The sequence below is a fragment of the Eretmochelys imbricata genome, chromosome 6 (genome assembly GCF_965152235.1).
Source record: "Eretmochelys imbricata isolate rEreImb1 chromosome 6, rEreImb1.hap1, whole genome shotgun sequence".
NCBI classification, from domain to species: Eukaryota; Metazoa; Chordata; order Testudines; family Cheloniidae; genus Eretmochelys; species Eretmochelys imbricata.
In genome coordinates, this window is record NC_135577.1 from 83,620,264 (window position 1) to 83,635,099 (window position 14,836).

Below are 14,836 nucleotides of genomic sequence, written 5' to 3' on the forward strand. Positions count from 1 at the left end.
CCACTATAGACTAGGGACTGAATGGCTAGGCAGCAGTTCTGCAGAAAAGGACCTAGGGGTTACAGTGGACGAGAAGCTGGATATGAGTCAACAGTGTGCCCTGGTTGCCAAGAAGGCCAATGGCATTTTGGGATGTATAAGTAGGGGTATTGCCAGCAGATCGAGGGACATGATCGTTCCCCTCTATTCGAAATTGGTGAGGCCTCATCCAGAGTACTGTGTCCAGTTTTGGGCCCCACACTACAAGAAGGATATGAAAAAATTGGAAAGCGTCCAGCGGAGGGCAACAAAAATTATTAGGGGACTGGAACACATGACTTATGAGGAGAGGCTGAGGGAACTGGGATTGTTTAGTCTGCGGAAGAAAAGAATGAGGGGGCATTTGATAGCTGCTTTCAACTACCTGAAAGGAGGTTCCAAAGAGGATGGATCTATACTGTTCTCAGTGGTAGCAGGTGACAGAATGAGGAGTAATGGTCTTAAGTTGCAGTGGGGGAGGTTTAGGTTAGATATTAGGAAAAACTTTTTCACTAGGAGAGTGGTAAGGCACTGGAATGCGTTACCTAGGGAGGTGGTAGAATCTCCTTCCTTAGAAGTTTTTAAGGTCAGGCTTGACAAAGCCCTGGCTGGGATGATTTAGTTGGGAATTGGTCCTACTTTGAGCAGGGGGTTGGACTAGATGTCCCTTCCAACCCTGATATTCTATGATTCTGGTGCAATACCATAAAACCAGACTTATGTCAGCTACAGCTACTGTGTTGACAAACACTATCCCAAGTGATCTTAAAGAGATAGCTGACAAAGATGAAGTTACATTGTGTATGTATATATATATATATATATATATTATACACACACACACACACACACACACACACACACACACACCCCTTATACAGATTACTCCTGAGGGAATTCTCTGCCAAAAAAATTAAAAGTGTGCACAAAAAAAATTAAAATTCTGCAGAATTCTGCATATTTGGTCAATAAATAAATGTGGAGGCTCCAGCATGGCACTGAGGAGTACAGGCCACGGGCTGCACAGAGGTGGGAAATCCCCCTGGAGGCCCCTCCCCCCTGGGACATGGACACAGTGAAGTTGCACCCAACCATGACAAGTGCAAGGGCTGAGCCTGCCCCAGAAACACCCCAGGGTCCTGCCCGTCTATGCCAGATGCACCAAATAGTAAGTGAGAGGGACAGTCTCGCATGCACGCCCAGACCTGGTCCCTGATCCAGGTGTATGCAGACAGGCTCAGCCCGGCAGGATCCAAGTGTGGAGGGGCTTAGTGTTGGGGGGATCCAGGTGTGCGGTGAGAGGGTTCTGTGTGGGGCAATCTGGGTGCAGGAGGCTTGATGGGGGGTCTGAATATGGGGGATCTGGATGCACAGGGGCTCACTGAGAGGTTCCAGGTGCAGCAGGAATAGGACTCTGGAGAAGGATCCAGGTGAAGGTGGCTGGGGCTCACCCGGGGTGATTGGGGTGTGTGGGTGGGATGGGGTTCAGGCGAGGGGCTTAGTAGGAGTATCCAGGTGCTGGGAGAGTGGGGCTTAGTGAGGTGGGGATCCGAGTGTGGGGGGCTTGTCGGAGTGGTCCAGGTACAAAGGGGGTGGGGCTTGTTGGGGTGGGGGTTCGAGTGTGGGGGGTCAGCGCAGGATGGTCTGGGTGCAGGGGTGGGGTCTAGAGGGGGGATCTGGATGTGGGGCTCGGTGGGGGGGCTCCAGATGCAGACAGTGAGGCTCAGCAGGATGGGGGCTTGGTGGGAAGTCTGGGTATGGCTGGGTCCAGATGCACGGGGGTTAGTCAGACAGAAGAGCAGTTCCTTGAACATGGACCCCTCCTCCCACAGCTGAGGAGCAATGGGGGAAGGAAGTGTGTGGGAGAGGGTGGAGATTCCTGAAGCTGGGGAAGGTTTCTGGGGGTGGGTCTGATCCAGGCCCCACTGCTCCTTGCAGGGGAAGAGGAAGTCCAGTACTCCCCAACCTAGCAGGGACTAGCAGCTAAGCCCAGTGCAGGGTAGGAGCCACTGGATGGGGCATCCCCAGCCCCGCCCCCACGGTCATTTACCTCTCTGCCAGCTGCTCCAGGCACCCAAAACAATGTGCCTGCACTGCTGGGGAGGGGTGTGACACCACTCTTGAGGCATCTCTTTGCTTGCCTGTCAGAAGTCATTTTTTGGCGGGAAAGCAAAGAAATCTGCGGGGGAAATGAATTCTGCACAAATGCAGTGGCACAGAATTCCCCCAGGAGTAACAGATATTATATTCAGACCCCCCCCGCCCCCATTTATGAGAACATTAGAATTGCGAAGTCAAACATGCAAAAATTAGGAAATATGTTTTCCTGTGCAACCATAATGATAAAAATCTCTAAGTAAATGGTCGCATACAGTTATTACTCATTCAGTGGCACTGAACTTTCTCAAGATTTTAAAAAAGCAAACTGAAAAAAAACTCCATCATGTGGAACTATAGTGATGCCTACATAGTTCATTAGGATGGTTGGGACCTTTAGAGTACCTGGCAGCAATAGTAGACTGTTATCCTATAAGTGGACCAACCAAAAGGGGAAGGCACATATATTTGACTCTTTGATCCTGTTCCCCACTTGTCCCTACCACCCATGCTTTTATTACTTCACCCTTGCTTCTACATATGCTTCAATGACTAATTAACATTTTGATAAATGTCATATTTGTTAACAAAGAATGAAAACCTCCCCCCTTTCAATTAAGGCTTATGCTCACAATAAACATATTCTGAGACACACGAAAGATCTTCAACAAAACCAGGGAACTTCAGATATAAAAGAAGCAAAAACAAAAAATAAAAACACAGCACCATAAGCCCAATTCTTGAATAATCTTTTTCAAATCACCTTTCAAAGGGCTACCCTGCATTTTCTAGCCCCATCCACCTGTCCATGTATTGTCTTTTAAACAATATTATGCCAGTGCAGAGTAACTGAAAATTGAAAGACGGAAGAAAAGTTGATATATTTCTAGTTGTTCATCTTTGTCTCATTAAGAAAAACAGAACTGAATGAATGCCTCCCATTTCACAACTGGTTTAGACAGTACTACACAGGAACCATAAAAAGGAGGACAAGAAGTGCCATTATGAGCTGCTTGACAAAAAGTATTGTTTTCAGACCATACAAAATATACAGAAAAATAAAAAACAAAAAGGAAACTATGCATTGCTACAAGTTTCTCATCCTTCGTGCTTGCCTGAGCCATGAGAAAAGCAACACAATGCAAAACAGAAGTACAATATCACTGAGCACTTTCCAACACATAAAACTGATTTAACCAGAAATCATATTGTTTCCAGATATATTTAATTTTTAAAAAAACTGCAAATCTTTAACATGTCTGTCAGGAAATATTAAACAAGCAGCATTTGCAGAGAGGTAATATAGAGAAAAATCTGTCACAGAAAGAAAAACATCCCTGTAGTTAGCTTCTCCGTAAAACATACTTTGCTTCATTAGATAAAAAATATAGTTAATGGTATTAAAATCCAAAGGACTTGGAAAATAAACTACTCCATATCCTAACCTTTATATTTACATATTATTGTGTTCCAAGTGGATAAACAGCTTCAGGACGACAGCTGTCAGGAAGAATTACTTTTATACATTTCTTCTGCATGAGCTCAAGACATAATAGGTTTCAGGCTGTTTGCAGTGTCTTTAGCAATGTGACTACTGATTTGAATATGTCTTTTGATGCGTTTTGTTTGTTAGTTCTAGATCGCTGCAACATCAACACGGGGTGGGCACTGCACTTCCACTACTCTATTCAGGCCTAAACATGTCAGATGCTATTACATTGCCTATTTTTCAGTTGCATTAAATAATCCCCAAATATTACAAAGAAAAATAAAATTTTAATTCTATAAAGTTTTGCTCCTTCAGTAAAATTAACAAAAAGGGAAATAAGTAGCTCATCTTTTGTCTTTTTAACTCCATTCACAAATGTGTATTATACCACGTCTCCAGTATAACAACTTAAAATGAGATGACGATGATTTATCCTTCTAAAAGTTTGGTTAGCTGGTACCGCTCGATGGAGCAGATTATATTAAGGTGAGAAATCCCTTCAGGATTTTGAGGTCACATCAAAATGCAGATGGCAGAGAGGTGAATGCTCCCCTCTGCCCTGGAGAAATGTCTCACTCTCCAGCTCTCAGTTGCCTAACACTCCAGCTCTACCTTCCAGGTCACGAAATGACTATTACAATGAATTTGTGCACTTTCCACACTTAATTCTGTTGCAAACTAAATTAATGGTAACATTAAAAAATAAAAACAAAAACTCTACACACAAAAGAAAAAATTCAAAGACAGAAATTTTAATTGGATTAATTAAAATGAGCAGTCTGGTACGAAGCTATTCAAGTTATTATTGACCTTTAACAATCAGGTTAAAATGCTGCTAATTATGTCTTGCAACGGAAGAGTCAGTCTGTTTTAAGATTCAGCTATTACACATTTGAGGTAAAATTTAGGTCCAGCAATCTACAGGGCCCAGATTAATATATTTGTAATGTAATGGCCTAGTCAGAGCAATGAAAAGTAAATTAAACCTATTTTAATAGATGTGCAATTGGTTTATATTGAAGTTATTCCTCTGGGATTTACTAATTTTACTTTTCAGGGAGTCCTATCATAGTGAGTGAACTCTAATGTTAAATTAAAATTATAAAAGTTGTCTATCTTCACTTTTCTAGAAATTCAGGACAAAATTATAGCTTTCTAATAGAAGGAAAGGGTGATCCTAAACATTTAAGTGTGTTGCAAACAGGAAACTGAAAACAGCGTGGCTTCAATGCAATTCTGTGAAATGTGAATTTGGAAAATATAACAATGGGCACTTCAGAAAAAAGATGAAAACAAATCTTGCTAGTTGTACACTTGTTATTAAAGTGAAAACTCACAAATGAACCCTTAGTATTTATCACTTAAAACTGTATTTCTTGGTAAGAAAATACATACCTTCGTAAGTCTTTGGGGGCAATAAAGCCAATAATTCATAAAGTCTGTGCCTGTAAGTCATTGCTGGTATTTTTAAAGCATTTCCATATATTTTATGTATTGAAGGGAGCCTTGAAAAAATACAGAAGACACATGACATATGTTAAAGAGAGATAAAGGGTTATGTCACAATTTTCAGTTACAGATTTGCTTTAATTTGTACTGTAATTCGTATTCACCACCCTTGAGGCTACATACATTAGAGATGCTGCCTAATTTGCAATGCCAACATACCAACAAGCAGCTTACATTTCTATTAACTCATGAAACCCTGGTTTCCTATTCCCAAGCTGTATTTTTATGCACTATTATAGAAATATGAAAAGCTGTTATATTGTCTTGTACTTTACATGTCTTTCTTGCAGTTAACCTTTTTGTAGTTTTGTCCCACCATGGTCTAGCTTAGATCCAAAAGCTATTAGACATTAATGATCTCGAGTGACAGAACAGTTAAAATACTGAACACAAAGGAGGGGGAAAAAACAACTTTGACGTTGAAGAACAACATAAATACAAAAAGTGTCCATTTATAAACCATTTCTGTCTCTAGAGTAATTTTGCACTGTGTATATATTTGTTTTACGAAATGGAACAGATGCACACTTAAATACTATCCTGCTATGTGTATAAATAGCACAAAAAATGTTATCCAGGTATGTGCATAAACAAGAAAATGTCACTATTAGTGTTGTACTTGATTGCAAAAACAAAAAAAAAATAAAAATATTGCGGACAAACATGGTGTCAGACGAAAAAAAAAGTTATTTCATGTTTTGTTTCTTAGCATGACATGCAACACACAAGACATAGGGCTTGTATTTAGAGCCCTGTGCAGATACAAAATTTGTATTTGCAGCCGCTCTGCAAAAATGGTCTATGGATATCTGCAAATTTGTAGGGCTCTACTTGTCTTCATTACAACAGTTATCTTGAGTAACTGGAGCTAGCCTAGCTTGAGTGAGAGCATGAGAGTGACCACAATGAGAAACACTCAAGCTACACAAAGTAATTTGATTAGCATCTGAGTAACTGGATTAGCCACTGAAGAGTAACTGTAGCTTGAGTTGCTGCATCCCCACTGCATTATTAGCTGCAGCATCAGCTGTACCGGAACTTCAACTTCTAACCCTACAGCCCTAACCCTCACTCACGATGGGCCAGATAACTTGATCTTAAAACACCACGTAACATGAGCTAGAAATTTGTGTGTATGTGTACATGAGTTGAGTTAGGCACAGAACTTGAATTATAGCTTGAGCTACCAGTACAGTGAAGGCAAGTCCATAGTACTGTACCAGTTTATTTACATCACTGCTATAGCTTTTGTACTCTGTAAGATAACACTTTAAAAGTTTATTTATCTGTCTAAACAATCCATCATATCAGGAAGATACCAGAGGAATATTCTACAGCACTTTCTAACATAAAATTACGGCTTACTTTCATTTAAAAACATAATGATGCATTTACCGTGTCAATAAATCCACAGCACATGGGAGGGGAGGAAGTAGTCTCTGAATAACTTCATCAGTAAGAAGACCACCACAATAGGAAACAAAGGTTTTGATAGCTAAAAAAAGAAGCGGATTGTAACTGAGTAGAATTTATTTAACTGAAAATTACATACAATTATAGCATGGCTCATTTCAAAATAGAGCAAATAGAGAAAATACTTATTGCACTATTGACCTAGGATTTTAAAGACAAATATAAAAAAATAACTGATTAAAATGGAAACAGCATGTTTTCAGCACCTCTAAAAGTCAGGCCACATCTTCTGGCAGCATAAGCTGCATCTCCACTGGGGGTGGTGATAACTGGAAAACCCTTTCTAGTGTAGACAAGGTTTCTAACTGACCACGTCACTTTCGAAAATTATTTTCTACACCTCCGTCAAATTTGACAGGAGAGAAAAATGTCCAATAGATTAGTATTTAAAAATCCTCAAGTAAATAACTTCTTCCCCAGTCAATGTGTATTACCAAAGATTCTCATTCACTACTTAGCTACATCATTTTGCAATATTAAAATTTTTATTAATTTTATTTGAAGCAAAGCACCTAATTAAGTAGGCTTACAAACTAATATGCTTTTGTTCTCGGAAAACATTTTTAAAGGACATGAATAAAATTCAGTCAAGAACACATATCTCCCAGGCCATATCTGTATCTTGTAGCTTCATCTTGCACAACATTTCCAAGATCTAACCTCTTTTCTGTGCCCATACCACTAAAAATCTTGTCCAAATCTGATCATCTCATCCATTGACTTCTGTTATCTCCTCCTCTATGTCCCGGATGCCTGCAACCTTGTCCCCCTTCAAGTTCATTCAAGATGCAGCCATTAAAATAATCTTCCTGGCTTGTCATTTGGACTACATCAGCATTCTCTTTAACTTCCTTCTTTTCCCAAGGCATCAAACACAAACTTCTTGCGTCACTTTCTAAGCTTAGTCCTAACTAGAGCTTAAAGTAGTCTGAAAAAAGGGGACTTCCACCATCCCCACATCTGCCCATCCCCCTGTCTAGCAATTAATTCTGACCGTCCAGACCCCTTATCAGTTTTGTTCCCTCCAGTCCCCGATCTGTTCCATCTCCACACCTGTTTTTCCCCCTCCAGACCCAATCTGTTCTGCTCCCCAGCCTCATCTCCTCTTCCTCCAGGTCTTGGGGTTTTTCATTCCCACCTCCCAGATCTGTGGGAGCCTGCAGCTGGATCCCCTCTCTCCCTTCCCTAGAAGGCTGGATGTTGCCCAGAGGGAGCAAGAGGAGAAGCAGAGGTGCCATCCCATCACTCACTAGAGGAAGAAGTGAAGGGGAAAGAGAGAATAGAGCCGCTCTGAGCTGCTGGGCTCTTTCTGTTCCCTCCTCCCCGCCATGCCCCGACCCCCACGTTGGGTTGTTGGCGGGGGGGGGGGGGGGCGGCGGGAAAAGAAGAGAGCTCCACCTGCTTCTTGTTCCCATGCGGTGGGTAAGTGGAAAAAACAGCCAAACAGATGGTATTAAAAATGTGCACCCCAGAGCAATACAGGCTTGCCTCCAGAATTTTTATATCCTGGGCCTGCAGGTTATTTTGACCTGCTGCACTTTTAAAGCACTGGTCCAAATCTACCTATTCAACTTATTAGTTATAATAATCACTCATTATTTATCATTCCTCGCCTTGGCTCTGCTGCCAGATAGCCTGAATCTCCCAACTTCTCCACTTCTCTGACAAGCACATCCATTGTTTCTCCCATGACTTTCAAGTAGAAGAAACTCCCTGTCAAAATCTGTACAGCCACCACCAAATTCTTCCTCAAAACTTCTCTTTAATAAGGCTGTCGATTAATCACAGTTAATACACGCGATTAACTCAAAAAAATTAATCGCGATTAATCACAGTTTTAATCGCACTGTTAAACAATAGAATACCAACTGAAATTTATTAAATATTTTGGGTGTTTTTCTACATTTTCATATATATTGTATTCTGTGTTGTAATTGAAATCAAAGTGTATATTATCTTTTATTACAAATATTTGCACTGTAAAAATTATAAAAGAAATAGTATTTTTCAATTCACCTCATACAAGTACTGTAGTGCAATCTCTTTCCCATGAACGTGCAAGTTACAAATGTAGATTTTTTTTTTTGTTACATAACTACACTCAAAAAGAAAACAATGTAAAACTTTGGGGCAAGAAGTCCACTCAGTCCTAGTTCTTGTTCAGCCAATCGCTCAGACAAACAAGTTTGTTTACATTTACAGCGGATAATGCTGCCCTCTTCTTATCTACATCACCAGAAAGTGATAACAGGCATTTGCATGGCACTTCTGTATTCTGCATTGCAAGATATTTACGTGCCAGATATGCTAAACATTTGTATGTCCCTTCATGCTTTGGGCACCATTCCAGAGGACATGCTTGCATGTTGATGATGCCGCTTAAAAAGATAATGCATTAATTAAATTTGTGACTGAACTCCTTGGGGGAGAATTGTATGTCCCCTGCTTTGGTTTACCCACATTCTGTCATATATTTCATGTTATAGCAGTCTCGGACGATGACCCAGCACATGTTGTTCATTTTAAGAACATTTTCACTGCAGATCTGACAAAATGCAAAGAAGGTACCAATGTGAGATTTCTAAAGATAGCTACAGCACTGGACTTAAGGTTTAAGAATCTGAAGTGCCTTCCAAAATCTGAGAGGAATGAGGTGTGAAGCATGCTTTCAGATGTCTTAAAAGAGCAACACTCCGATGCGGAAACTACAGAACCCGAACCACCAAAAAAGAAAATCAACCTTCTGCTGATGGCATCTGACTCAGATAATGAAAATGAACATGCACTGTTTTGGATTGTCATCAGCATGGACGCATGTCCCCTGGAATGGTGGTTGCAGCATGAAGGGACATATGAATCTTTAGAGCATCTGGCACATAAATATCTTGCAATGCCAGCTACAAAAGTGCCATGAGAATACGTCTTCTCACTTTCAGGTGACACTGTAAACAAGAAGCGAGCAGCGTTATCTCCTGTAAATGTAAAATTGTTTGTCTGAGCGATTGGCTGAACAAGAAGTAGGACTGAGTGGACTTGCGGACTCTAAAATTTTACATTGTTTTATTTATGAATGCAGCTATTTTTTGTACAAAATTCTACATTTGTAAGTTCAACTTTCATGATAAAAAGATTGCACTACAGTACTTCTATTAGGTGAACTGAAAAATACTATTTCTTTTGGTTTCTTTTTTTTTTTTTTTACAGTGCAAATACTTGTAATCAAAAATAAATATAAAGTGAGCACTGTACACTTTGTATTCTGTGTTGTAATTGAAATCAATATATTTGAAAATGTAGAAAACATCCAAAAATATTTAAATAAATGGTATTCTATTAACAGTGTGATTGTGTGATTAATCGCAATTATTTTAATTACTTGATTGAGATTAATGTTTTTAATTACTTGACATCCCTACTCTTTAATAATGCGCGTAGAAAACTGTAACTGATAACAGGCAAGCAGGTGGGGAGTTGTGTATCCTGCTATTCCCCGCCCCATTATATTTGTTACCCCATCCTCTCCACCCCAACCTAGCCCACGTTTCTCTCATCCACCTATTATATCTTGTCTTGTAGAATATAAGCTATTTGGGGAAGAGACTCTCATTTATCAGATATTTGTAAAGTACCTAGGATAACAGGGTCCAACCTGATTGAGGCCATTAGGTGTTATTGCAACATAAATAAAAAATAATAAAAAGATTCGCAAAAGTTATTACATTGGTTGTTGTTTTGGAAATAAAACATCAGGATGAGAAAAAAATATCCACCACAAGGGTTACCAACATAATCCGACAGACACACACACACACAGTCTATTATGAAGGTAATTGAAAACAAGCATAAATTCTGCACTGATGGTTTTCTTTATGATGTCTGAAGGACAAATAATCAGAGAGAGAGAGAGAGAGAGAGAGAGAATATGCGAAACTTTGCTTACCACAGAGAGCACCAGCACGGCCTTCCAATGTCACTTGCCATGTAAATGAATCTCCCCGACTCCTCTCTGTTTCTAGATCTTTAGGAGATAGTGGAAAGACACACTTCCACAGTAATAGCATTCTTGGGAGATAGTGCTGGACAACAGCAGGACCTGTAAGTTTTAACAACAGCCAATCACAAATCTGAGGAACCATAAAGGTAAAATATTAAATCAGCTTACCTATGTTCAAAAAGGTCTCTACTGTTTCCTCCACCCATCCTTGCATTATTCCTTAACCTACTGCCACTGTACCCCATTTTGTACAGAAGAACATGCCCACTGTTATTGTTAAGGTTGTGTCTCCCAAATTCATTATAAACCTGTTATTTAGCTTTAGCCAAAGTTTGGCATATGTGGACTCAGCTGAGGAACAACATACAAGAAAAAAAATTCATTTGGTGGAGATGTTCAGAAATGCAAAATTTCTGAGCACAGGTTGGTGTATAGAGATCTCTCTCTTATCACAGGGAAATAGAGGATTGGTGGACAGAAGTAACAGGTTCAAATGTTAAAAGGAGACAAGGAACATGCAAAGAGACACAAAAAGACTTAGTGAGGGCTTGAACAATATTTAAATATCAGGGTCAATACTCTGACAATATTAAGCATGATTAGAGTTCAATAACATTTCATGTGCCTGACAGATTCAGTGAGGATCTTGATATCCTCCTCATCTTGCCCTGACACACATATTATACCAAACAATTCTGAACATTTACAGTCATGACATAAAATGTTACTGGACTAATCTTGCAAATTATCTTTCATATTTAAGTAGTATTGGTCCAATCCTGCCATTGTTCTGCAGGCAGAACTCCCAGTAAGTTAACAGTAAGTTTTAAGGTAACAAACAATTCTTTTATGCATCTTTTCTTATCAGAGATTTAAATTTATGTTAATTATTTTTACTATGAAATATTAAAGGCAAATGAAGGACCACAAGTATTAAAACTAGTCATATGGATTTACCAAAAGACATACTTTAATTTACTCTTATATGTACTTTAAGAAACCTATTACCTAATGTCATAAGAGAAGCTACCAACAGCCATCCAGCCTGCGTTCGTTGTATTGAAATGCGACTATTTTGAGAAGCAGAACACAGTAAATCCTCTGCCACTGTCATGATTACCTATTCAAAATTTGAAAAACAAAAAGCATCACTACCTTTGTAATTGTACACAGAAATCAAATACAACTTGAAGAAAAAATGCTAATGATTGTTTCTAATAATTTAGGGCCTGATTTTGCCAGGCTACAGGACGGAACTATTCAGGAGACAGGCTGGCTTGGTGTGTAAGCAGATCAAGAGAAATGTTGTGCCCCAGTACAGCAAGTTCACTAGGGCCCTGGTACAATGCCCTCCCTCCCACCCCCACTGTGTGCAAGGACAAAAACCAAGTACTACCCTCATCCCACTTCTGTAGGAGCAGTACTATTCCCTATTCTCAGGGAGTCTCTTCCATAGATGAAACTGGTGTTGGAATTAGTTAAGGGTTTTAACCATCTTATATAATTTCTACCTTGGACTAGTGGAAGTTTTGGCAGAATGGATATATGGATAAGTAAATTTTATTTTGTACAGTGGTTAGTCACCTAAAGGCATAGGAAGGTGTTAACTTAATTTATTCTGTGGTAAGTGAATGTACTTCCAGGAAACTTATTTATAACACAGTGAGCAAAGCAACAGATCTGTGGATCTACTGCCAATTAGTTTTATAAAAGAAGATCATTTTCTTTGGCAAAACGTAGTGAGCTTCAGTTGTATTGTGGACTAACACAGCCTTTTCTTACTCAACAATGCAGTTGTGATGTTCATGGGAAAGGGAAAAATAATGGTAACCTGCCAACTTAGCATACTTGCAAGTCAGGCCAGGGTTATACAAGCTTTAATCTTCAGAGGAAGTTTCACTGGCTTCAGACAGAACGGACTGATTTACAATTCTGAATACATAACTGGTCTCAGGAAGTTTACTCTCAAATTACAGTCTCCCTCCTCTTTCCAATTTCTCTAAGCCAAAGCTCTTTAGAATCAACCTTCATTCCAAGAAGCAATAGCGATATGTGGTGGGCAGACCTCAATCTTAATGCAAAAATATTCATAAAATTATTATAACTTACATTAATATCAGGTTGTTAAAAACTTGTTTGCATCTTTATTGAATGAATATTTATAACTACAAATATGTTATAGCCAGGATGCTCGAAAATATAACAATATCTGGGTTAGTTTAGTTACTTATATTCAGCCTGGTTAAAGAAATTCGAGGAGGTATCTGTTTCTGTCTCCCATGAGCAAGCAAACATCCAGAAGATAGCCCTCCTTAGCCATAATACCATGCTTATTAGCTTTAAGAGTGTTATTCAAACTCAGGAAAGCTGCATTTTAAACTTTACCTTGCTTTAACTTTTATACTATTTTCCTTTGTGCTATGTTTAAAAGATAAACTGGTTATTGAAATCTGTGCTTTGTACAAAATATTTAATAGTAGTCTAATTGCTGTAACAAATTGTAACTAAGTAGCTTAGGTAAAGAAACAGACCTTAAGAGTGTCTTATCTAGACCAAGACACCAATTAAAATAAAAAAAAATGACTGTGAAAAGGAATGTATGGTTGTATTGTCAGACCAATAAATCTAGGTGTAAAGTTTTTTGTTTGTTTTTTTATTTCCTCATGGAAAAACTTCTAAGTAAACCCATACAAAGAATCCTAGAAGTATTTCTTGCTGAAATGAATTTTATAATCTCTAAAAACTTCATTCATAAAAGCATTGAGGAAAAATACTATAGTTGGAAATATTTTTTTTGTTTATTTTCTAAATGTTCAAGTGGCAAACACCTGAAATGCATACTTGCAAATGTGTTTGCTAAATGAAAATCTCTTAATACCATTGCTATTTAAATGGTAAAATGTGTTGTGTATTAACCTAAAATTTAATGACCTTGCTAAACTGATTGCTAATGAAAGAAGCCATTTGAGTATAGAGTATTTATATTAATGGGAATTAATTAATTAATTGCTGGCAGTGCTCAAGCAGCTCTCTCACCCAACTCAGGAAGATGAAGAATCATCTCTCCAAAAACTGTAATAAAGAATCAACAATTTCTTTTACAGTTATTTAAGCTCAAGACTATTTATAAAGTTATTTAATTTTAAAAGACTGGTTTGAGAACAAAAAACTTTATATAAAAGATTAGGAGTGTTTGTAAATTTTGAAAATAGAATTTCATTTGCTGTTGAACTCTAATACAACTGATGGAATATCTCAGAAAATGAGTTGAAAAAAAAGAGAAAAGTTAAACACTAACTTTTAATTTATCTGATGCTTTCCCAAAGAAAGGAAGCTAGAAATCTGGCATATTCATTAAACAGACTGCATACCTCAGGAGCTGAAGGTGTCACCTAAGCAAACCCCAGAAGCATGGAGGCAATGAGTGACTGCAACCAAGTTGGAGTCTAAACAAGCCTGAAAGAGGTGTGTTCTCTTATAATTTAATGGAAATAGGAAGGAGAAGAGTATAAAAAAGGGGAGTATCCCTCACATACACACACTGCTAACCTGCTTAAGCAGCAACTTACCCTGTCCATCTCTACTCTGCAATTAGCAAAAGTTAACAGACTGAATATTTACTATGGTTATGACACCATGGATCTTCTTTGAAAAAGATATGTAATTCAGAAATGTTACACTACCTGATCAGTGGTTTAAATGACTAAATTTATGGGGTAAAGAAAATAGCATTATTATGTGTGTTCTTGGGGATCCTTTTCTTCCCAATAAAAGAAACTACTACATCAATATTTTGAGAAAAAAATATTAGTGTTCCAATCATGAGACAAAAAAATCAGCGTTGTAAAATCACAATTAAATACGAAATACATTTGAGACACTTCAGGAAAGAGCACAACAGAACTGCTTTCAAGTAAATTAGTAGGATCGTTACCTTCCCTTTTCCATGTGGAATTCCTAATGGGCAGTGTTTTACTGCTCCCAACAGAGCAGCAACAGCAAAACTATATCCAGTCACTGCTTCAGGGGAGGACTTAAGGGCACTAAGCCGCTCAATGCAGCGATCCAAAAGTGGAGACACATAGGATGGCAATGCTACAGCAATGCAGCGTAGACACCAAGCTGCTGCTAGTCGAACTGAAACACTTGGATGAAGAATAACTGAAATTACTGCATCCAGGACCCCTGAAAGAAAAAATAAATATACTTAAGACATGGACAAAGCAGTCTGGCTGATGAGTAAGAAGAGTGTCTAA

At 38.7% G+C, this 14,836-nt stretch overlaps 1 protein-coding gene across 5 annotated transcripts in view; it reads right to left on the reverse strand.

Moving 5' to 3' along the window:
* The window catches only part of HEATR5A (HEAT repeat containing 5A), a 119,404-nt gene that overhangs the window by 81,379 nt on the left and 23,189 nt on the right, over positions 1–14,836 (reverse strand). For all 5 annotated transcript variants that reach the window (XM_077819003.1, XM_077819002.1, XM_077819001.1 and 2 more), the window contains 5 exons: positions 14,515–14,765; positions 11,589–11,700; positions 10,527–10,679; positions 6,509–6,608; positions 5,000–5,109 (listed from right to left, as the gene is read on the reverse strand). In XM_077819003.1, coding sequence (XP_077675129.1) covers positions 5,000–5,109; positions 6,509–6,608; positions 10,527–10,679; positions 11,589–11,700; positions 14,515–14,765 — 726 coding nt within the window. The remainder of the gene's footprint in view (positions 1–4,999; positions 5,110–6,508; positions 6,609–10,526; positions 10,680–11,588; positions 11,701–14,514; positions 14,766–14,836) is intronic.